Source organism: Acipenser ruthenus, chromosome 12 (genome assembly GCF_902713425.1).
Source record: "Acipenser ruthenus chromosome 12, fAciRut3.2 maternal haplotype, whole genome shotgun sequence".
NCBI lineage: Eukaryota > Metazoa > Chordata > Actinopteri > Acipenseriformes > Acipenseridae > Acipenser > Acipenser ruthenus.
The window spans coordinates 39,073,279-39,091,550 of NC_081200.1; the positions used below are offsets into that span (position 1 = coordinate 39,073,279).

General features: G+C 36.2%; 1 protein-coding gene across 2 annotated transcripts; it reads left to right on the forward strand.

Moving 5' to 3' along the window:
* The first annotated feature begins 6,726 nt into the window (after nt 1–6,726).
* LOC117417242 (UDP-N-acetylglucosamine/UDP-glucose/GDP-mannose transporter-like) lies at nt 6,727–18,272 on the forward strand. 2 transcript variants are annotated; one of them, XM_034029225.3, is made up of 12 exons: nt 6,727–6,938; nt 7,689–7,722; nt 7,812–7,898; nt 9,313–9,380; nt 9,643–9,714; nt 9,943–10,011; nt 10,512–10,614; nt 12,126–12,218; nt 13,955–14,022; nt 14,302–14,380; nt 14,639–14,721; nt 15,455–18,272. In XM_034029225.3, the coding sequence occupies exons 1-12, from the start codon at nt 6,742–6,744 to the stop codon at nt 15,561–15,563; spliced, it is 1,062 nt and encodes a 353-aa protein (XP_033885116.2). In that variant the 5' UTR covers nt 6,727–6,741; the 3' UTR covers nt 15,564–18,272. The 2 variants fall into 2 exon arrangements, with proteins under 2 accessions (XP_033885116.2, XP_033885117.2); XM_034029226.3 differs by lacking the exon at nt 14,639–14,721 and having other exon boundaries at nt 6,800–6,938.

Genomic DNA, 18,272 nt, shown 5'->3' on the forward strand with positions numbered 1-18,272 from the left:
ATTCAAACAGTTTAAGAAAAGGGTTTATAAAATGTTTTCACATCCTATTAGCATTAGCAGCATGATCACTACCCCCTTTTCTTGTATTGGTGCGTATATAGCTGGTAAATGCCGGTATATTAAATATGGATAGACTGCTTGTAGTTTACTATTATTGTACTGTCCATTTGGATATGAGAGTCCTGTTTAGCAAAACAAATAGAAAAGTAATTTAGTTACTTAAGATTGGCTGAATGTGTTTGTGTATGTGAGAAGTGAGTTTTCAGGTGAGAAAATGTGTTATCTCTCTTGTGACACAGAACATCCTGTGCTCGGAAAAAGATTGTGAATCAAAAGACTGGAGGATATAAGATTATAATTTGATGTGGCTGAGCTCGCTGAGCACATTCTTGTAGTTACACATCACAAGACTTTCATGACTTTAAAAGCGTTTGATGCACCTGGGCAGGCTCCCACGTTTAACACAGAAAGCTGTTTTCAAACTATCTATTTGATCCAACTACGTTTTGATCCAATACATATTTTCTTCTGTCTTTGTACCTATATTTTGGTCAAACTTGGTATGAAGCAATCTTAATTACACAGTATTAGCATTGTAATTACACATGTAGCTGTGTAGAATAACAGACGTTCTATGTAATTAATTAGCTGGTTTAAAGTGTGACCTAGTTCTTTAAATAAAAAAAAAAAAACATTTTGTGACCTAGTTCTTGAATTGCCTCTTCAAAACCATGTTGAAAGAGAAATACGTGTTTTGTCAAGCAAAGGTTGACATTTTACGCCCTTAATATATTGTACCTAATATAGAAACAGCTGGCCACGTCAAAAATGTGCTTTACTGTCATTTGTTTTAAAGTAGGTTATCTGAAGTTTGCCTTATTCTTTGTTAACTGTATGGTATTTATGGTGTCGTATGTGTTAACCCCAAGTGAAGAGTTATTTACCACAAAATGCATTGTAGGTGCGAATGTTAAACGTTATGTGGTCAGTTGACCTTCTTTTTACATGTAGCATGTTAATGATGCTGTAAGTGGAAAAGAAGATTAACGAATCAAAAACATGTAGTGCAATCTCACTTTCAAAGCAACACTGAAAATGCAGACAAGTATGCAATGACTGTTTACAAATACATTTTGATCAATCAGAAACCACCTTTCAGAAAGCACACGAAGTTGTTTTGCACAAATAAAAAAAAAATACGCAAAAATGTGTTTCGCTGAAAATAAACATGGTATAATCTCATTTTCCTTGTATTCCTTTTCCGATGGTGTATCATAAAACATGTCAATATAAAGCGTTTAGCCAAAGCTCTCGACCAAGAGAACATAACGAGTCTTCAAATAAAAGAATAGAAATAATGGCCGACAAATATTTTTTGAAGATTTTAATTGCTAGATTGTATGGACTGTGCTCAAAACACGGTTACCGGCTGTATTATAATTAAAACAAACCTGCTTCTTGCAGTTGATTTAACTGCAACTTAGCTTACCCATGAACTGATTGATACACTGATACCTGTATAGGACAAAACGCGTTTTATTCCATGCAGGGGGTATTTATGAAGGATATGACTATATACATTTGAAAATAAACATTAGAATTAATAATCATTATTATTATTTTTGTTTATGGAATAGAAATTAATGTATAAAAATGTAAAGTATGTAATTCAGTTTTGTATTAGCACAACGGTACACAAACAAACTAATGGTTTGCACCTAATGTTTCCATGGCAATGAACGACGCGTCACCCTGTGCGTGTGTTCAGGTCAATACAGAGCCTGTGTGAAGGTATGTCCATTGGCTTAGTTATTAAGTTATGCTTTATTAGTTTATAGATACAAGTAAAATTGCTATTGAAAGTGGCGTATTTAAACTGCGGACATTTTACAAAAACAGAGGTCAGGAAGGGTTCATAGCTAAAACCTGAATTATGTTAATAAAACCTCAAAAACTAAATACGGTAGTAAAGCAAATTAAGGTTCTTAACATTGCTAATGTCATGAGATGGTGTGATTTTACGTACTCACAGAAATATAGAAATCTGTTTTAGATAGGGAGTTTTTATTACTGCGATACGCAGCCGGTATTTAAAAAAACAAAACAACGTGTGCTAGGTTATTTTAAATAAAGAAATAAAGAAATAAATAAAGAATACATGTTATTCTTGTGATAATAAGCATTATCCTTACTGTAGAATGCAATCTGTCCAGAACTGTAGTAATGTAAAGTGGGTAAGAGTTACTGAATGTGAAACAGTCTCCATGGAAATATATAAACATTTGTAAGCACACCTGCAGGCATCCTTTGTTACCTGAAAATTAATATATATTAATGATGATGTTTCCAGCATTTATTGCATTATTTGTTTTTATAGAAGAAAGTAATAGTTTTGGAGGATTTAAATGTTTTTTTATTATTATTTTTCAGTTTATTCCATATTTATATTTTTATCAAGCAGAATTTACTGAAAAATGACAGACAGGTTGTTAACCTCATTTAGTGTCTTGGACAGCTATTCTCGAAAGGTCTTGAGTAAACATTCCAGGGTGAGTATCTTACATTTCTGTTTGCAGCACACAAGATACTAGTGTACAGGATAAGACAAGAGCAGCTGAAGAAAATAAGTGGTGTGAGATATACCGAGATATCTTCATTGTGTGTTATCAGCAGTTCCTGCTTGATGTCACTGCACTGTTATCATAAACATCTAAAGTCATAACAGAATTATTTCAACAAGTTGCTTTATATTGTAGCACTAATTATTGTGAATGTATGTGCTGGCCTGTTTAATAGCTATTTATTTAAGCAATATTTATTCTGTTTTTTTTTATTCTTTAAGCTTGTTGCTACATAGAAATAGATATTGTTATCTTGGTGTTTTGCCTAGAGCTACCTGGTGTTACATTTCTGTTGCCTTCCTTGCATACTTGAACTTACACAAACATCTAAGAAATACAGGTTTCACTACTGCTGATAAATAACATGTTCATAATGTTGCAAGTCCAAGATATTCACAATCTTGTTTTTCAGGGTCGTCAACTAGGAGTGGTGCAAGGAAAGTGCCCTGATGTGACTTGTGAAATATGCTCCCAATTAACGAATGCCTATGACTGGGATTTTGACTTACCTAGTACTAGAAGAACTGAACTATCCAAACCTAAAACTGCCAAGCAGATTATAAACGAGGAGTAAAAAATGGTTCATAAAAAATAAGGTACCTTTAACTTTTTCTGGTTTAAAAACGCTCTGGTTTATAAACCTCCCTAATCATCTCAGCATCAGCACAAACATGCTTTCGCTCCAGTGACAATATCCCGTGAACAATACAGTGGCATTCTTAACATCCAGCCATTCAGCAACTCTGAAAATCGATCTGGTAGGAATTCACACCAGAAAGGTAGAACATTGCCTGCTGTTTCTTATAACAATGTTCCCATAATTGTGATATATGCGCTTTGTGAAAGTTTATAAATATGTGTGCTACCTTTGCAGTCATCAGAGACTATGTAGTGGTTTTAAAGCTTTAAATAAGCTGAACAAAAACATGCACACACATCGGTTAGTTGTGTCACAGACGGTTCTGGCGCGTCACTTTTGTGCTATAAGTCATTAGATCCTTTTGCAATGAAGGCCTTGGTTGCAAGGGTGTGCGGTTCTTTGATGGACCCAGATTCAGTTAAAATGTTTTTGCCCACTAATGATGGGAATGGGAATGTAGAGATGGGAGCCCAGCTAACAATATTGAAGTGTTTGCAGGTATCAGGTAAAGGCCCTGGCTGCCCACACCTCTGATGTAAAACGCTGGCTGCACAGGCCTGTCGTGGTGTTTGCAGAACCAGTCCGAGCTGAGCCTGGCACAGAGTTCGAATCCTGTTGGGAACGTGCTGAGTTATTAGACATGGATTGGATGATTTAAACTAGCCTGTATTGATTGAATTAATATGATATACTGTAATGCTGTATATGTTCCTTTCAAAAAGATCTGTATACTCAGTAGAAAACAATGGATAGTCTATGAATGCACCTGCTGGGAGGAGTCAAACCTGGCAGGCTCTTATCATAAGGCCTTGTTAACATATTCCAGTTTTATGAGAAAAAGTAGCTTCTTTCATTACTTTTCTTTCATTACTTCATGTCTCAAATTAATCAACACCACAACATTGGCAAAAGGCTAGGGTGTCTTAAAACCTGCTTCAAATGGATTTTGTATGAACAGAGAAAGGGGTCAGACATAATTCAGTAAAATAATATTACCATTTCTAGGAGCAACTGTTATACTGAAGTAACTGAATTAGTAATATATTTTTATAAAGTCATTTAAAGTTAAACTGTTATACTAATAACATTATTATTGTTGAAAGAACATATTACAGTTAAAAACAAAAGAAGTTCAGTACTAACTGACACTGTCAGAATATTGTAATAATTGTACTGTGTTTTAAAGAATATAAAGCCAGCATAAATAATATTGCAGCAACTTATGAACAGGTTACAATGATTTGAACTAAGAAAACTGAACAAGTGATAATGTTAGAAAAAAAGCTTGTCTATGTGCCTTTGTTATTAGTGCACTTACACTCGTGGAAGCCTGTAACCTTGAAAGAAGCAGGCATCTGGGGGGAACTAAACACGGAGGCTAGGTATTGCAAATTAGCAAAAACAAAAGGGTAACCCTTTTTAGACAGAATGATATTTGAAACTAAAAAAACCTATTTGATTTTATTTGATTGTGTTGTTAATACGCATAGAGGTTTTAAATAAAGTATTCTGATCTAATAATAGAGTGACAAAACTATCTGAAGAGAAATATGTTTTAAGTATTTTGATCTAATAAGAAACATAATATTTAAATTGACAAGTGTTTTTGCTTGTTAAGGCTCTGCTGTAATACAAATAGACTGTAAAAGCAGGGAGCGAGCTTTTCATTTAATCAATTTATTTTCTTTCCCCAAGTAAACAAACGGGTTCTGGGCCCTCGAAGACTAGCAGGTCTCATTCAGCTGAGGAGAACACAGAGACAAACCAGAAGGGTTCTGGTCCTACAGAGACTAGCAGGTCTCCCGCTGTGAGACCTGGCACATCGTCAGAGGTGCCAGATTAACCATCTAAAGAAGAAACTGTGGCTTCAGTGAGGACACCTTCTCCCTTTGGCCAGCACCCAGTTATTAGCATTCCAACTGCTATGAGTTATAAACAGAACGACCGCGTGGAATTCTGAAGGAGGGGATATACCGATGGTTGAAGAGCAAGGCATTGTTGTACTGCAGCACTACCAGTCCTAGGATGTTTTGATTACTGTGGCAATATCAGTGACTCACAGAAAACAGAAAGCTACTATTAAGCTACTTCCTTGTTAAAAAATGTAGAAAAACAGAGTTTAATAAAATCAATATTAGACACAAATGTGGCCCATTTGCCTGCTACATAACTTAATATCACTCCGGCTTGCATTTTCAGTGTGATCTATGCTCTCCTCATTTCAGTGTGAACTATGCTCTCCTCAGTCGTGTTTTGCACAAACAAAACAGGCATGGAAATAAGACTCCTATTGCATAGCAGTTTCACCCATTCATTAGCCACAGTGTATAGGTAACAAGCTTGTGTGTGTCTCACAGTAAAACCAGGAATGGATCAAACTGCTATGCAATGGGACTTTTATTTCCATCCCTCCAAACGTTATGCAGATCTAGTCAATTGGAGCTCAGTTCACAATCATCACAATGCTCCCTTTGCTCCCTGATTTAGATAACCCACTATACACAGGATCCTATTTTACATTGTGGTGCAATGAAAATGCATAACTTATTTAACTTAGCATCATCACAATATTATGTTATAATTGCTCTGTTTATATATCTTCACAAACATGTTTTATTTCCATATTGCAATCCCCTTGTATGATTATATTTCATTTAAATAAAGGGGAAGTAAAAAATCCAGGCCAATATTTCTGCAATACTGGCTGTCAATATTTCAGCATTTTTAATTGGCAGACAATATCAATTAGATTTTGATAGCAATATTATACACTTTAAACCTTAATGGGTATATTCTCTTCTAGAAAGTTTTTAACTAACATTAAACTAACATGTTAAACTAACAAGTACTATATTTGAATATATATATATATATATATATATATATATATATATATATATATATATATATATATATATATATATATATATATATATAAAAAACATATGTTTGTCCCAGCACTTAAATATAATTCTTTGTTGTGTCTCTTCACTACATTTTCCCTCCCCAGTCACTACAATACCAGTTTGGTAAGTTTTTAAAGACTCTTGTAAATGTGTACATTTTTCAGACATTCGCTAGAAAATGCATGCAATACTGTTTGGCCATATGGGGTGGGTGGAAGGAATTGCACGAAATTAAAACCATGGTAACACTTACAGAAAAACATATCATTCATTGTCAAAACATAAGGGAGAATATACTAGGTGCAAAGTGTATATAAAGAGTTCAAAACTGAATTACTGTGCCATTCAGAAACCCATTTAAGCGCTTTGTGATGGTGGTCCACTATGAAAGGTGCTATATAAAAATAAAGATATTATTATTATTATTATTATTATTATTATTATTATTATTATTATTATTATTTGTACCTCCTCAAAGTAAATGTTTTTTTCTGCTGCATGCATGAAAAATACTTACCAGGAGATGGCGCTGTTGAGCATCTTACGTAACTTCATATACGGGTGCTTTGCAACTATGGCGGAAGTTCAGAAACGTCAGCATGTGCGGGTTAAAGGAAAAGATCACGGTAAACCTCTACCAAACAGTGATGAGGGCTCGGGGATGGCGGAGCAATCGTTAACTGTGTTTTTAAAGCTTGTAGCTGCTGGATTTTATGGGCTGAGCTCGTTCATTATCGTGGTAGTGAATAAAAGCGTCCTGACGAACTACAGGTAGGAGAGGAGGCAGCCCAGAGCCGGGGAGCTCCTGGACTTTGGATTAAAGGCTTGGCTCTGTTACTTTGTTACTTATTAACTTCTGTGTAAAAGGGACAGAAGTGGTCGTGCATGTGTGGGTAGTGTGAACCACTATGTATTAATGAATGGGGATGATGTTGCTGCATTTCAACTATTTGTAGCCTATATTCCATATTAATATTACTGTTTCCCCCGCACACTGTATATAGCAAAATGTTTCCTAAATTGCATGAATGTGAGTACAACAAAAAAGAAACAAAACCTATGAGCTGCTTGACAAAGAAAGAATTGTGTAGTTTTAGTGCAGTAATTTGACAGTTTAGGAAGATTTTGCACGTAGACGAATGATGATTTGTGCCGTAGGTCAAACATTTATATAGAGCTTTATGTATGGCTAAATACAACGTTTCAACAACTGTAGGCAAATAACTACAATGTACTGTACAAGTAGAATTGCTTCAGTAATATAGTTTGAAGACCTGTCACTGATACAACACCCCGTGTAAAGATACTGTAGTTGAAGGTGAGTGTAGGTGATAATATCACTGATAATAATATCTTGAGTTTGCTGTGTGCCAAATATTTCTGGAATCATTCCTGTAAATCCCGACTAGTTCATACTCCAGAGAATAAGTATTTGTAGTTCTCAAAGTGGTATTAATTATTTCATATGCAGTTTTGTGATTGTACAGAGGTTTCTAAAGCCGTTTGTTTGTTGTCTTGTAGGTTTCCATCCTCAATATGTGTGGGCCTGGGTCAAGTAAGTGCGATACTTCGCTACTTTAACACATGTCCATTCTCGTATAATCCGCGCACTGCATAGTTACCCTCCCGCTGTCTTCTCTGCAGATGGTGGCCACAGTGGTCGTGCTGTGGGTGGGAAAGGCACTCGGGGTGATCCACTTTCCAGATTTTGACATAAATATACCTCGAAAGGTAAGGACATTTTTGGAAGTAGTTTACAGTGAGACGGTACTAAGGTCAAAGACACTAGGTTGATATTTACAACGTTGATATAAACGACATTTGAAAAGCTCCTCGTAAAATTGATGGTTAAAGAGCAGGCGGTGCCACAAAAAAGAAATAAATCGATGCATTCAATCCGCCTTGTACGTTGCAACTCGGTTCTGCAGCGTCATTGGTAAAGTACACTGTTGCATTGTCATTTTAAATTGTTGAAGAAGAGTGATGTGTACCAACTATTCTGTTAACAGAAGTCGTGATGAGATCTTTTGATTTTCTATAATGCATATTACTTAAACAAAAGTTGTATTAAAATCCACTACCAAATCGTTATATGTATTAATATATGGCGCCGCTGTCATGTATGAATCTGGGTAGCCTATATTATGCCAAAGCACTGGCGGGTAGGGTACCTATTGCGGTTGTAGTGCTTAAGTAAAACATGTACTGAATACATAGTGTTCAAGACAGTGTAAGAAGTGCTATGGTAGAGTATGTTTGAAACATACAAAATATACGCGAACACTAAAAAAACTGAGCGCCGTCCGTCCCTCCCCACCAGCTCGTGTTAATCGGAGGCAATTTTCAATAGCGCCCTTCACACCAAATGCGACAGAAGCGACGTCGCCGCGACACGAATTCCAACGCGAGCGATGACATTAAAAATAGAACCTGGTCCTATTCTTGCGAATTCGTCGCGCGACATCTACACAACTGAGCAATCGGAGAACAGCTTCATCATGTCATGTGGTTTGAAATCAAGCCTGTTTTACTAATTACTGTGTGACTGGGCGCCCACCCCTTATTATTTATGTAGCCATTCATTTGTTTTTGTTTATTATTATTATTATTATTATTGTTGTTGTTGCATTGTTGTTGTTAAGCATACATAATCACTATCTATCTATCTATTATTATTATTATTATTATTATTATTATTATTATTATTATCCGTGTTATTATGCGCAAGTCACCACTAACCTTGTGTTATTACCGATGCTGTTCTGCAAATCTATTTTTCTACTTTATCGTGAACGCTTTTGAAGACTGACGCATCAGATCATGGTTGAGTGTTTGAGCCTTAATTTACTTATGTTACCAGTTTCTGTGGTACACATGCAGTTACCGATGTTAAGACCTTGGATAGGGAAGACAGCAACTGGTCTCTGTTCAAAGGATTTGATTAGATCTATTAAATGCAAATTTATTTCATAAATGGGTTAACAGGTTCAGCTTTTTCATGAGAATATGGAATATTGACTTTAATATGGTTCACAACAATGCAAGAAATTGGTACTGCATGTGCGTCTTTTGGCAAAGCAAAGTGATGTTGTAGATCACATCATATGATATGGACCTTTTGTTTCCCCCTCCCATTTCATTCCAGACCTTTCCTCTACCTCTTCTTTATGTCGGGAACCAAATCACAGGACTGTTTGGCACAAAAAGGCTGAAGTATGAGTTTTTTTTTAAATTAAGAAGCCTTTATTGATTCCAATGTTATTACTGTTTCCATTTATGCCATTTGTCTAGACACAGAATAGGTAATTCCTAGCACAGACTTGACTAATTGAATTGGTATTAAGAAGGGTAAATATAATGTCGCTTGGTCTTCAATGGCTATTCCTTCTTGGGACCTTTTTTTAACCAGTTCCTTAATTATTTAATAAAGTAAATTCAATCACTTACCTGTGCCTAACACACTTTCTGTCTTCAGCTTGCCCATGTTCACAGTCCTAAGAAGATTCTCCATCCTTTTTACAATGTTTGCTGAGGTCATGTTATTAAAGTAAGTCATTACTTTAGGTCATTGATTTTTATATCCTGTATTTCTCCACAGTGCAGCCAAATCTAGTAGAGTGACTGCACCTTTTATTTGTATACAATTAAACCACTGCATGCCAGTGATCGGTGTTAAAACGATGATTATAATTAACCAGGAGAGCTGGGGATCATCTCTAGACAAACAGCACAGGATGAAAGCTATTGAGATTTGAATGATTTTTCTTCTCTTCAGAAAGAAGTTCTCCCGCCCAGTCCAGCTGACAGTAATTGCAATGATATTTGGAGCGTTTGTAGCTGCCAGGTAAGACTAGTATCCATGAATGTGGTGTAGCAGCAGCAATGTCTTGACTTCATATATATGGACACACACTGTGAATGCCACAGAGTATCAGTATAGGAGTTTTCTTGGCTTGTCTTCAGAATGGAATTTGTTCCCTAAAGCCTTTTTGATGCTAAGGAGTGGCTTTTGAAGATGGGCATTATCTATCTAGAACATGGGGACCTGTAAAGCTTTGTCAATTAGCAAGTGAAAGGCTATGCAATTACTTGCTGATGGCTTCATTTGATTGGCTTGCAAATACTTGATTTGCTCCATATGTTTGTTTTAAAAATATATAGTTTTTCTTTGCACTGTTCTTCATAAAATGCAGCTTTTTAAATAGTGTCATATCCTTTTAGAGAATTTATTTTTTCACTTAAATAATAATAAAAAGTTGTATGTATAAACAAATTACATGAACTTTTTATTATTTATGTAGTATTTGTTTTTTTAATCATGAATTGGAAAACCCTTTTCTCTAGCACTGATCTTGCCTTTGATCTCGAAGGATATGTGTTTATCCTTTTGAATGATGTTCTGACGGCAGCAAACGGAGCATATGTGAAGCAAAAGCTAGACTCCAAGGTAAGTGCGTACGCACACGCACACACACACACGCACACACACACACACACACACACAGACACACTGTAGCGCTAGGAACCAAGTGTGTGCTTTTTAATTTCTGTTATTGTTTTACATTGTGAATTGTATTACCAAAGAAACCATCCCCATTATTCATTATGTAGTGATTTTTATTTTATATTGAATTGTTTGAAAAGCGTGGAATGTGGCTAGGTGGCAGTTGAAAGCCAGGTATATTAAACACACCCTGTGTATTGCTTGCAGCAGTGAAAGGGGACTTTAAAAATATTTGACAAGTGGGTACGAAACCTAGTGTGTACTCTGTCTGGGGTGTAACTCTGATTTGAACTCAGAGGCTTTAAAAATGGATTGACTAATGATGCAAACTGTAAGTGTTCTCACAAGTAATGGTAAAATGAGTTCTAAGCGCTTTATAATCTTTAACCCTGTGGGTCTCCACTCTAGCCCTTCTACTTGTTTAAGAGGATGTTCTATTTGCCTGCGAGGCATTGGGTTATTACTGTAATTTGCGTAATGTAAATGATGAAAGTAAAATATCTAGTTGACACAAACCAGAAATTCAGGAGTGCTGACTGACTAAGGTGGAACGTGATTAGCTGGAATGTTTAAGAAATGTGTTTTTCTTGCACACCAAATGGTTTTCAGTTAGCTGGAAGAAAGAAACCCCCATGAGCAATTTGCAGGTGTGTGAATAACTTTTTTTGTTATTTGGTCAAGGAACAATGGGGCGTTCTCTTTAATTTCGAACTGATGCTGGATTATAACACTAAAGCTCCCACTCGCAACCTCCGCTCTGCTGATCTGAGACTACTGTGTGTCCCGCCTGTTCGCCTGCACTCTATGGGCGACAGGGCCTTCTGTTGCCCCCAAATTATTGAGCTCAATTCCACTAGAGATCAGGGACTCAGCTTCTTTGAGTGTTTTTAAAGCTAATTTAAAGACTTACTTTTTTAGAAAGGCGTTTTTATGATTTTTATGATTGTTTTATTTCCTTGTGCTTTTTTATGTATAATCTTTTAATTTTATTTCTGTACTATTAATTGTGAAGCGCTCTGAGATTATTGCTTTTAAGGGCTCTATACAAAATAAAGTTTATTATTATTATTATTATAAGCTGCATGGGTCGGATTCTCAAAGCTTTTTACTCCAGATTGTTTGTGGCACAATATTTCTGAGCAACACAAATTCCAATGAAGTGTCTCTTAACTACACAAACTGCAATTGCATGTTTAGTCAGTTGCATAATAATTGCACTGCAGAATACACAGCCGCTTGTGTAATTGCTGTTTTATTACACAAGATGCTGGCAACTGCCAACACTTAATTTGTAATTAAACATGTTGTTGCATTGTAACTACACACGCCTGTGAGATTAACGATTTGGAGAAAGGGGTGCCGAGATCCAGACCAATATATATTTTAATGACGAATATTGATTTGAAAAACTTTGACATCTTGTCTTGAAACTGACAATGCATTTTCTTTAACAGGAGCTGGGGAAGTACGGGCTTCTGTATTACAATGCCCTGTTTATGATTGTTCCAACACTGGTACTTGCTCATTTAACTGGGGATGTACAGAAGGTAGGTACTGATTCAACAAAATACAGCCCACTTGTACAAGTCCTCACATTCCAGAAGGATATGCTGCTTTTGCACAGTTTTGTTATATTAAAATGATGCAACTCTGTTCTAGTTTTAGTAGAAAGTCTTTGGCTGTACTACTATGGAAAGTGTACTGTAGGTATTACCACTTGCCTCTGGGGGCCATTATTAACCTTCTAGTCCATGATGTAAGCTTTTGATGTCTTAAATTGCACCAGTATTTTTTTCCAAAGACCTGATCTGACTTTCTGACTTTCAGTTTATACTGTGCAGATGGGCATTGAATATGGTTCTAAACACAAACCTAATGGAAGCTTTGACACCAGGCTAGCCTATGACGTTCACTGAAGGTCTTTTAGTTGGTATAATGACAGCTGTGTACAGTGTTTAATCTGGCAGAATCACAGCCTCGCTCCAGTCTAAACACATGCCTTGTATTTTAAGTGATTTACCAAGGATTACCTGAGATTGTCCTGAATTTAAGAGGGTTTCCCTTGGGTGTCCTCCCAGTAGATTTGGTCTGCTCCCTGTAACAGGAGTGTATATGTCCTATTTTTTTAGATGCATTCTGCAATGTATTAACATTGTACTGTTAAATATATTAAACGGATAAATATGTCCCAGCTTGAACGTAGTGCTCCTTTTAGATTGCTGTTTAAGGACAATTCATACTAAGGCTACACCACATAGGGGAGGTTAGTTCTCTATTTCTTAGTAAGAAGTGAAACACTTGAGCTGTATGCACATACTTTTGAATACTGCAAATAGTCATTGGAAAGTAATCCTAGAGCTTGAGCTGCATGCAGTGTGGAGAACAAGGCTTTATACAAGTGGAATGTTACAGGTACAGTACCCGGGGGAGACTGGCTGGGTTTGCCTCCAGAAACATGTACTCTGTGAGAAGGAGCTGCCAGAACCCACCAAGTACAAAGCAGCTATTATATGAATACCTGGAGAACGCAATATAAAACCAACAGTGCACAAATGACTCCTGTTTACATTGACAACACTGGAGCTGCTGTATCACAATTTAGAAACTGGTCTGTTTTTTAATGCAAAATGTCAGATTTGCTGTAATATTCTGTGCTGGTTTCACAGATGAGGTGCTCTCAGAATTGTACCTTGTGTAAGGAAGTGTGATTAGTGCTAATCGGGGCATGCAAAACCTGCCTTGTGTGTTTCATTAAGTATGAATGTGCAGTATAGGTGATGGAGTTACAGTGTTTGTGAGCAAACCACTATGCACTTTATTTGAATTGCTACCACAGAAAGAGCAAGGCTGGCTGTGTTCTTTAAATCTTTAACCCCTGAAAGGCTGGCTGTAATAACTGCACTTTGAACTGAGATATCTAATGTAGGCAGTGTCATGGCCATTATTTTCCACAAGAAGCCTTTAACTGCTACAGACAATCCATACTGAGGCTGTTGACAATGAGCAAAGTACCAGGAGTCAAATAGTTGGATTTAATACAGGATATTACTACATAGAACTAATTGCCATAGGAGCAGCTAGCCTTGATATTAATATGGGTATCTCTACTGCCAGCTCCCTCGATGGGACAGATGTTGCATTGTTACTTTAAATACCCCCATCCAGCTAACTCCAAGTGAACTTTACTCCAAACTTTGCATTTCTTGACACCACTTGTGTGAGGCAGTACAGTATCAAGTTTACTAGAAGAACTGATCCCTTCTCTTTGCTTTTCTCTTTCTAGGCTATGGAGTATGACGGCTGGGCAGACACGGTGTTTGTCTTCCAGTTTGTTCTGTCTTGCGTAATGGGGTGAGTGTCTGAAAATAAAGGGTTTTAATAACTTTCTCAACAGTGTTTTTTTTTCTTTTTTCTTCTTTATACATTTGAGGCTTTGGTGTTCTGAGATTTGTACGGTTATACCAATAACTGATGGCTGTTGTACAGTGAAAGCCATATTGAGGAACGTAACCTGTGCTTTCTCAATGTGCAAAACCATTAACATGACTACAAAGTGGAGTCCTAGTGTACGAGTGTATTATAAGGAACAAATGTACAGTTGAAGGCTAACTTTAATTGTTTTTTTTTTAGGTTTGTTCTTATGTATTCTACATTCGTTTGCACACAGTACAATTCAGCACTTACAACCACAATAGTTGGTTGTATAAAGGTACGTTCCTTTAGCTTGCTGATGTTTCATGAGTAAACCATGACCATTAATTGCTAGATGTTTTAAATATGCAATATAAATTGTTAAGTACTGCATGAATATAACCTACTCTGTTAGCTATGGGCAGTATCATTCCTTTTTTTCACCCTTCGGTTGGTTAACAAAATATGTTTTTGTTATACTTTGGAAATATTGGTTTAAAGCTAAATATAGGGTTAAAACTCATCGGAAGAATTATTAATGCTGTTTATTTTTCAGAATATATTAGTTACTTACATTGGCATGGTGTTTGGAGGGGACTACATTTTCAGCTGGACTAACTTCATTGGCTTAAATATCAGGTATTTAACCTCTTAAAAGACCATCTGAGCTTGGAGTAAAGGTAAACTAACAACAAAGCTTTAAATTCAAAGAAAACCCTGACCTGTGTTCACAGGGACAGTGATGGCTGAGCTCTTGTAACATCACCTGCATTTCTTCCTCTCAGATATGAGGATAACCTTCATTAGCTGACTTCTCTAGCTTTTTGAAATACATGTGTTTTGGATTACCTTCAAATTTAAATCTATCAGAAAATTGGTACCAGATGCTGTTAAATTTGTCAGGGTCAAGTTTAGTGACAGCAAACCTGTCTCCCAGTACCCCCCCTATAAATTGTACTGGACCAGGCCTATTGGGAGCCACATCGACTCCCCTCAGATCGTACAATTAGATTCTATGTACTGTAAAGGAATATTACCTGGTGACTGGAGATGTGCTACTCTGCAATGCAACTTTCAGTTTGCTTTATTACTCTCGTCACCACGCTTTCAGATAAGGAACAGGAAGTACTGGAAAAGCCTGTGTATTGTTATGGTCTTGTTGGTACTTGTAGAGGGTGGAGCGTAGTGTTCTGTTATAATTGCATTCAAAGCTTTAATGTTTTGAGCACCAGACTATATTGGTTTAACAATATTTACATTTTTATAACAGCACAACACAATCATTTTAGATATATACATAATCCCAGTTTTTAATCAGAATTCAATTCAAGTTTAAAAAATGAAACTATTTTTTTTTTTGTATTTTATTTAGCATTGCTGGCAGTCTGGTATACTCGTACATCACTTTTACAGAGGAGCAATCGAGCAAAACAAGCGAAGGGACCAGCAAAGTGGAAATCAAAGGGAAGATAGCTGTATGACTTTAAACCAACTGACTGAGCTGTAACCATGTGAAAACTAGCAACAACAAATCCACACTTATCAAGTGCTTGAGGACTTTTCCTGAAGCGTTGGGGAAATGGTAACTTGACTCTTCTCCGGGTCACGGAGCACATTTAGGAGTTTGAAGTTCATGGTATTTCTCTTAGAGGTCCAATTTTAAATAGTAAAAGATGCACAACACTTAAGAATAGTGTGTAGTTGGATGCAAAAAAGAACTTTGAACACTAGTTTTATGGTGACCATTTCCCTTGACTTAATTCTAGAAAAACAGTGTTAAATATAAATGCACTTTTATCTAATTCAGTTTTGAATGCCTTTTAATTGATTGGCCTGGTCAAAATGTTAACAAAATAACATTTAATTAAAATGGAGTATAAATAACCTTCAGTAGGAGTTGACAGTGTCACCTTGTGGATGAAACTGTTAATACACTACTATTTTTAATGGAAATTTCAATGTCTTCTAGAATTTTGAAATCTCAATACTATGTAAACCCCTAATCAGTTCACGTCATTCTACATTTATTTTTAAAAGGCAAATGCTTGTAGATAAAGCACCTTTAAGTGCCAAGTGATCAATGGTAAAGCTTAACATGTCTGTTGTAAAGGGTTTTAAAAACTTGACTACCCATTTTTAGTAAATGTAATTGCTTTTTAAAGAATCCCTATTTCTGATCAGGTTTCATTTTTCTTGTTCTGCTTGGTCTGTCAGTTTTTAAAAGAGGTGCAAAAACAATGGGTCAATTTTAAAATTCATTCAGATTCTTTGTACGTGTGTGTGTGTCTAGTTACTCCAGTAGACTTTGTTTGTTTTGTTTGTTTGTTTGTTTGTTTGTTTAGCTTCAGCCCCCACCCCGGCCATTCCTGTCCCAGTTTAATGGGTGTCATTTTAGACCAGGCTTAAAGCTTAATGGGTTCAATTCATTTTGAAGGTGTGCTCACCTTTTCCTATATCATTGGTGAAGAAGGAAGGTTTAATGGAGCTGGGGGCTTGTCTAGGCTATTTCTGTCACAGGTTCATCTTTCCTGGTCTGGTTCCATTCTGATTGTGTTTGGTGTATAAGCTTTTAATTCTTGTCACATTATGCAATGAAACCTGACAAATGCTGCCATGCTTTTAAATGGATTGTCGGGTCACATTTTTGATCTAGGAGAAGATCAGATATGTATAGATACTGAAGTGCCTGCTTTATGCAAACAAATACAATTCTTGTTTCTGTGTTGACAACCCTTTCTTTTAAAGGATACCAAGTTGCTCACATTTATACTTTTTATTGACTTTTTCTTTTTTTTTCTTTTTTTTTTTTTTTTTAATAGCTGTGTCGATTTTGGGAATGTGTTAGAGTTAGACCTTTTAAAAGAACAATGTGTTTGAGTTTACATATGAAATCAGCAAAGGCTGCCTGTCTACAAATGATTGTATTTGTGCTCATTTTATAAATGTATTTGAACCTGTAATGTACTTCCTCTATACATCCCAGGTATAAAACAGTGAGGTTACTGGACTAACGGCAGAAAGATTGTAGTTTAATCCATTGTTGAATCAAGATTCCTCCTTTCTGCACATCCCCGACAGTACGTTAGTCCACAGATGTGTGGTTGTGTCACAATGGCTAATGCACACGCCATGTACCTTTTATTATGATGGGTATTTTAAGGGGATGACATTAGACAAAACCTTGTCTGCTTGTTTTACCTTTAGAATTGTGATTGTGTGTTTTTGAAGTTCTGGATAAATCTGATGTGTTTTTACACAAGGGCAGTTCCACAAATTAGGCATCCTCAGTCAATTTCAAAATCACCCCATTACATATGGGGTGTAATTTTGAAGGCAATTCTCTAGTTTTTAGAAATATGCCATTTATGGAATAAGTCGACGGTTTGACAAACATGAAACTGAATGCAACCCTATCATAATTGGCAACATACAAATAGCATTATTTTCCCTGAGTTACATACAATCAAGGGGGAAGATTGCTTCTGTTTTATTGATAAGGGTCTGCTACAAGTACATATAGAAAAAATGTGTACATAAGTCCTCAAAACATTTAGCTATTTTGATACCATCACAGCGTGGATGATGAAGCCAGTATGTCTGACAACATCGTACTTTGATCATTTCTACTTCTGAAGGTGGACACGTTATTTCTGTCTGAATTACAGTACTAATTAGTTGACATGCCACGCCTACAAGCCACTTCATGATTAAACTAGTGGTTCCCCACATCTTTAGTGTGTGAAATTGTGGAGCTGCCCTCAAGTAGAATCTACTTGTGAGGACTGCAGGGAATATTATCTGGGGAGGAAAGAATGGTTTATTTTTCATAAATTGCATTTTTAAATGTTTAATTCCAAACCCTACTGCTTTTATACCAGATTATGCTGGTTGAGGGATGTATAGTCTGAGGCACAAGTTTAAAAAGGTAACTTTGAAATGGGAAAACAGTAGCATTTTTATACATGCCACATTATGTATGTATGTATGTATGTATGTACACAGTGAAGCTTTTCATATGCAGTTAAAGTATTTATTTTAACACTGTACACTAAAGATTCTGGGTATTACAAATAACGGCTTGTGTTTTTTGTAGAGGATGTGTATAAATCGGAAGCCTCGTCACACAAAGTGCCAGATATCTTTGTACGTACCGTGCAAGAAACAAATAAAAAAATGGTAACAGTTTGAAA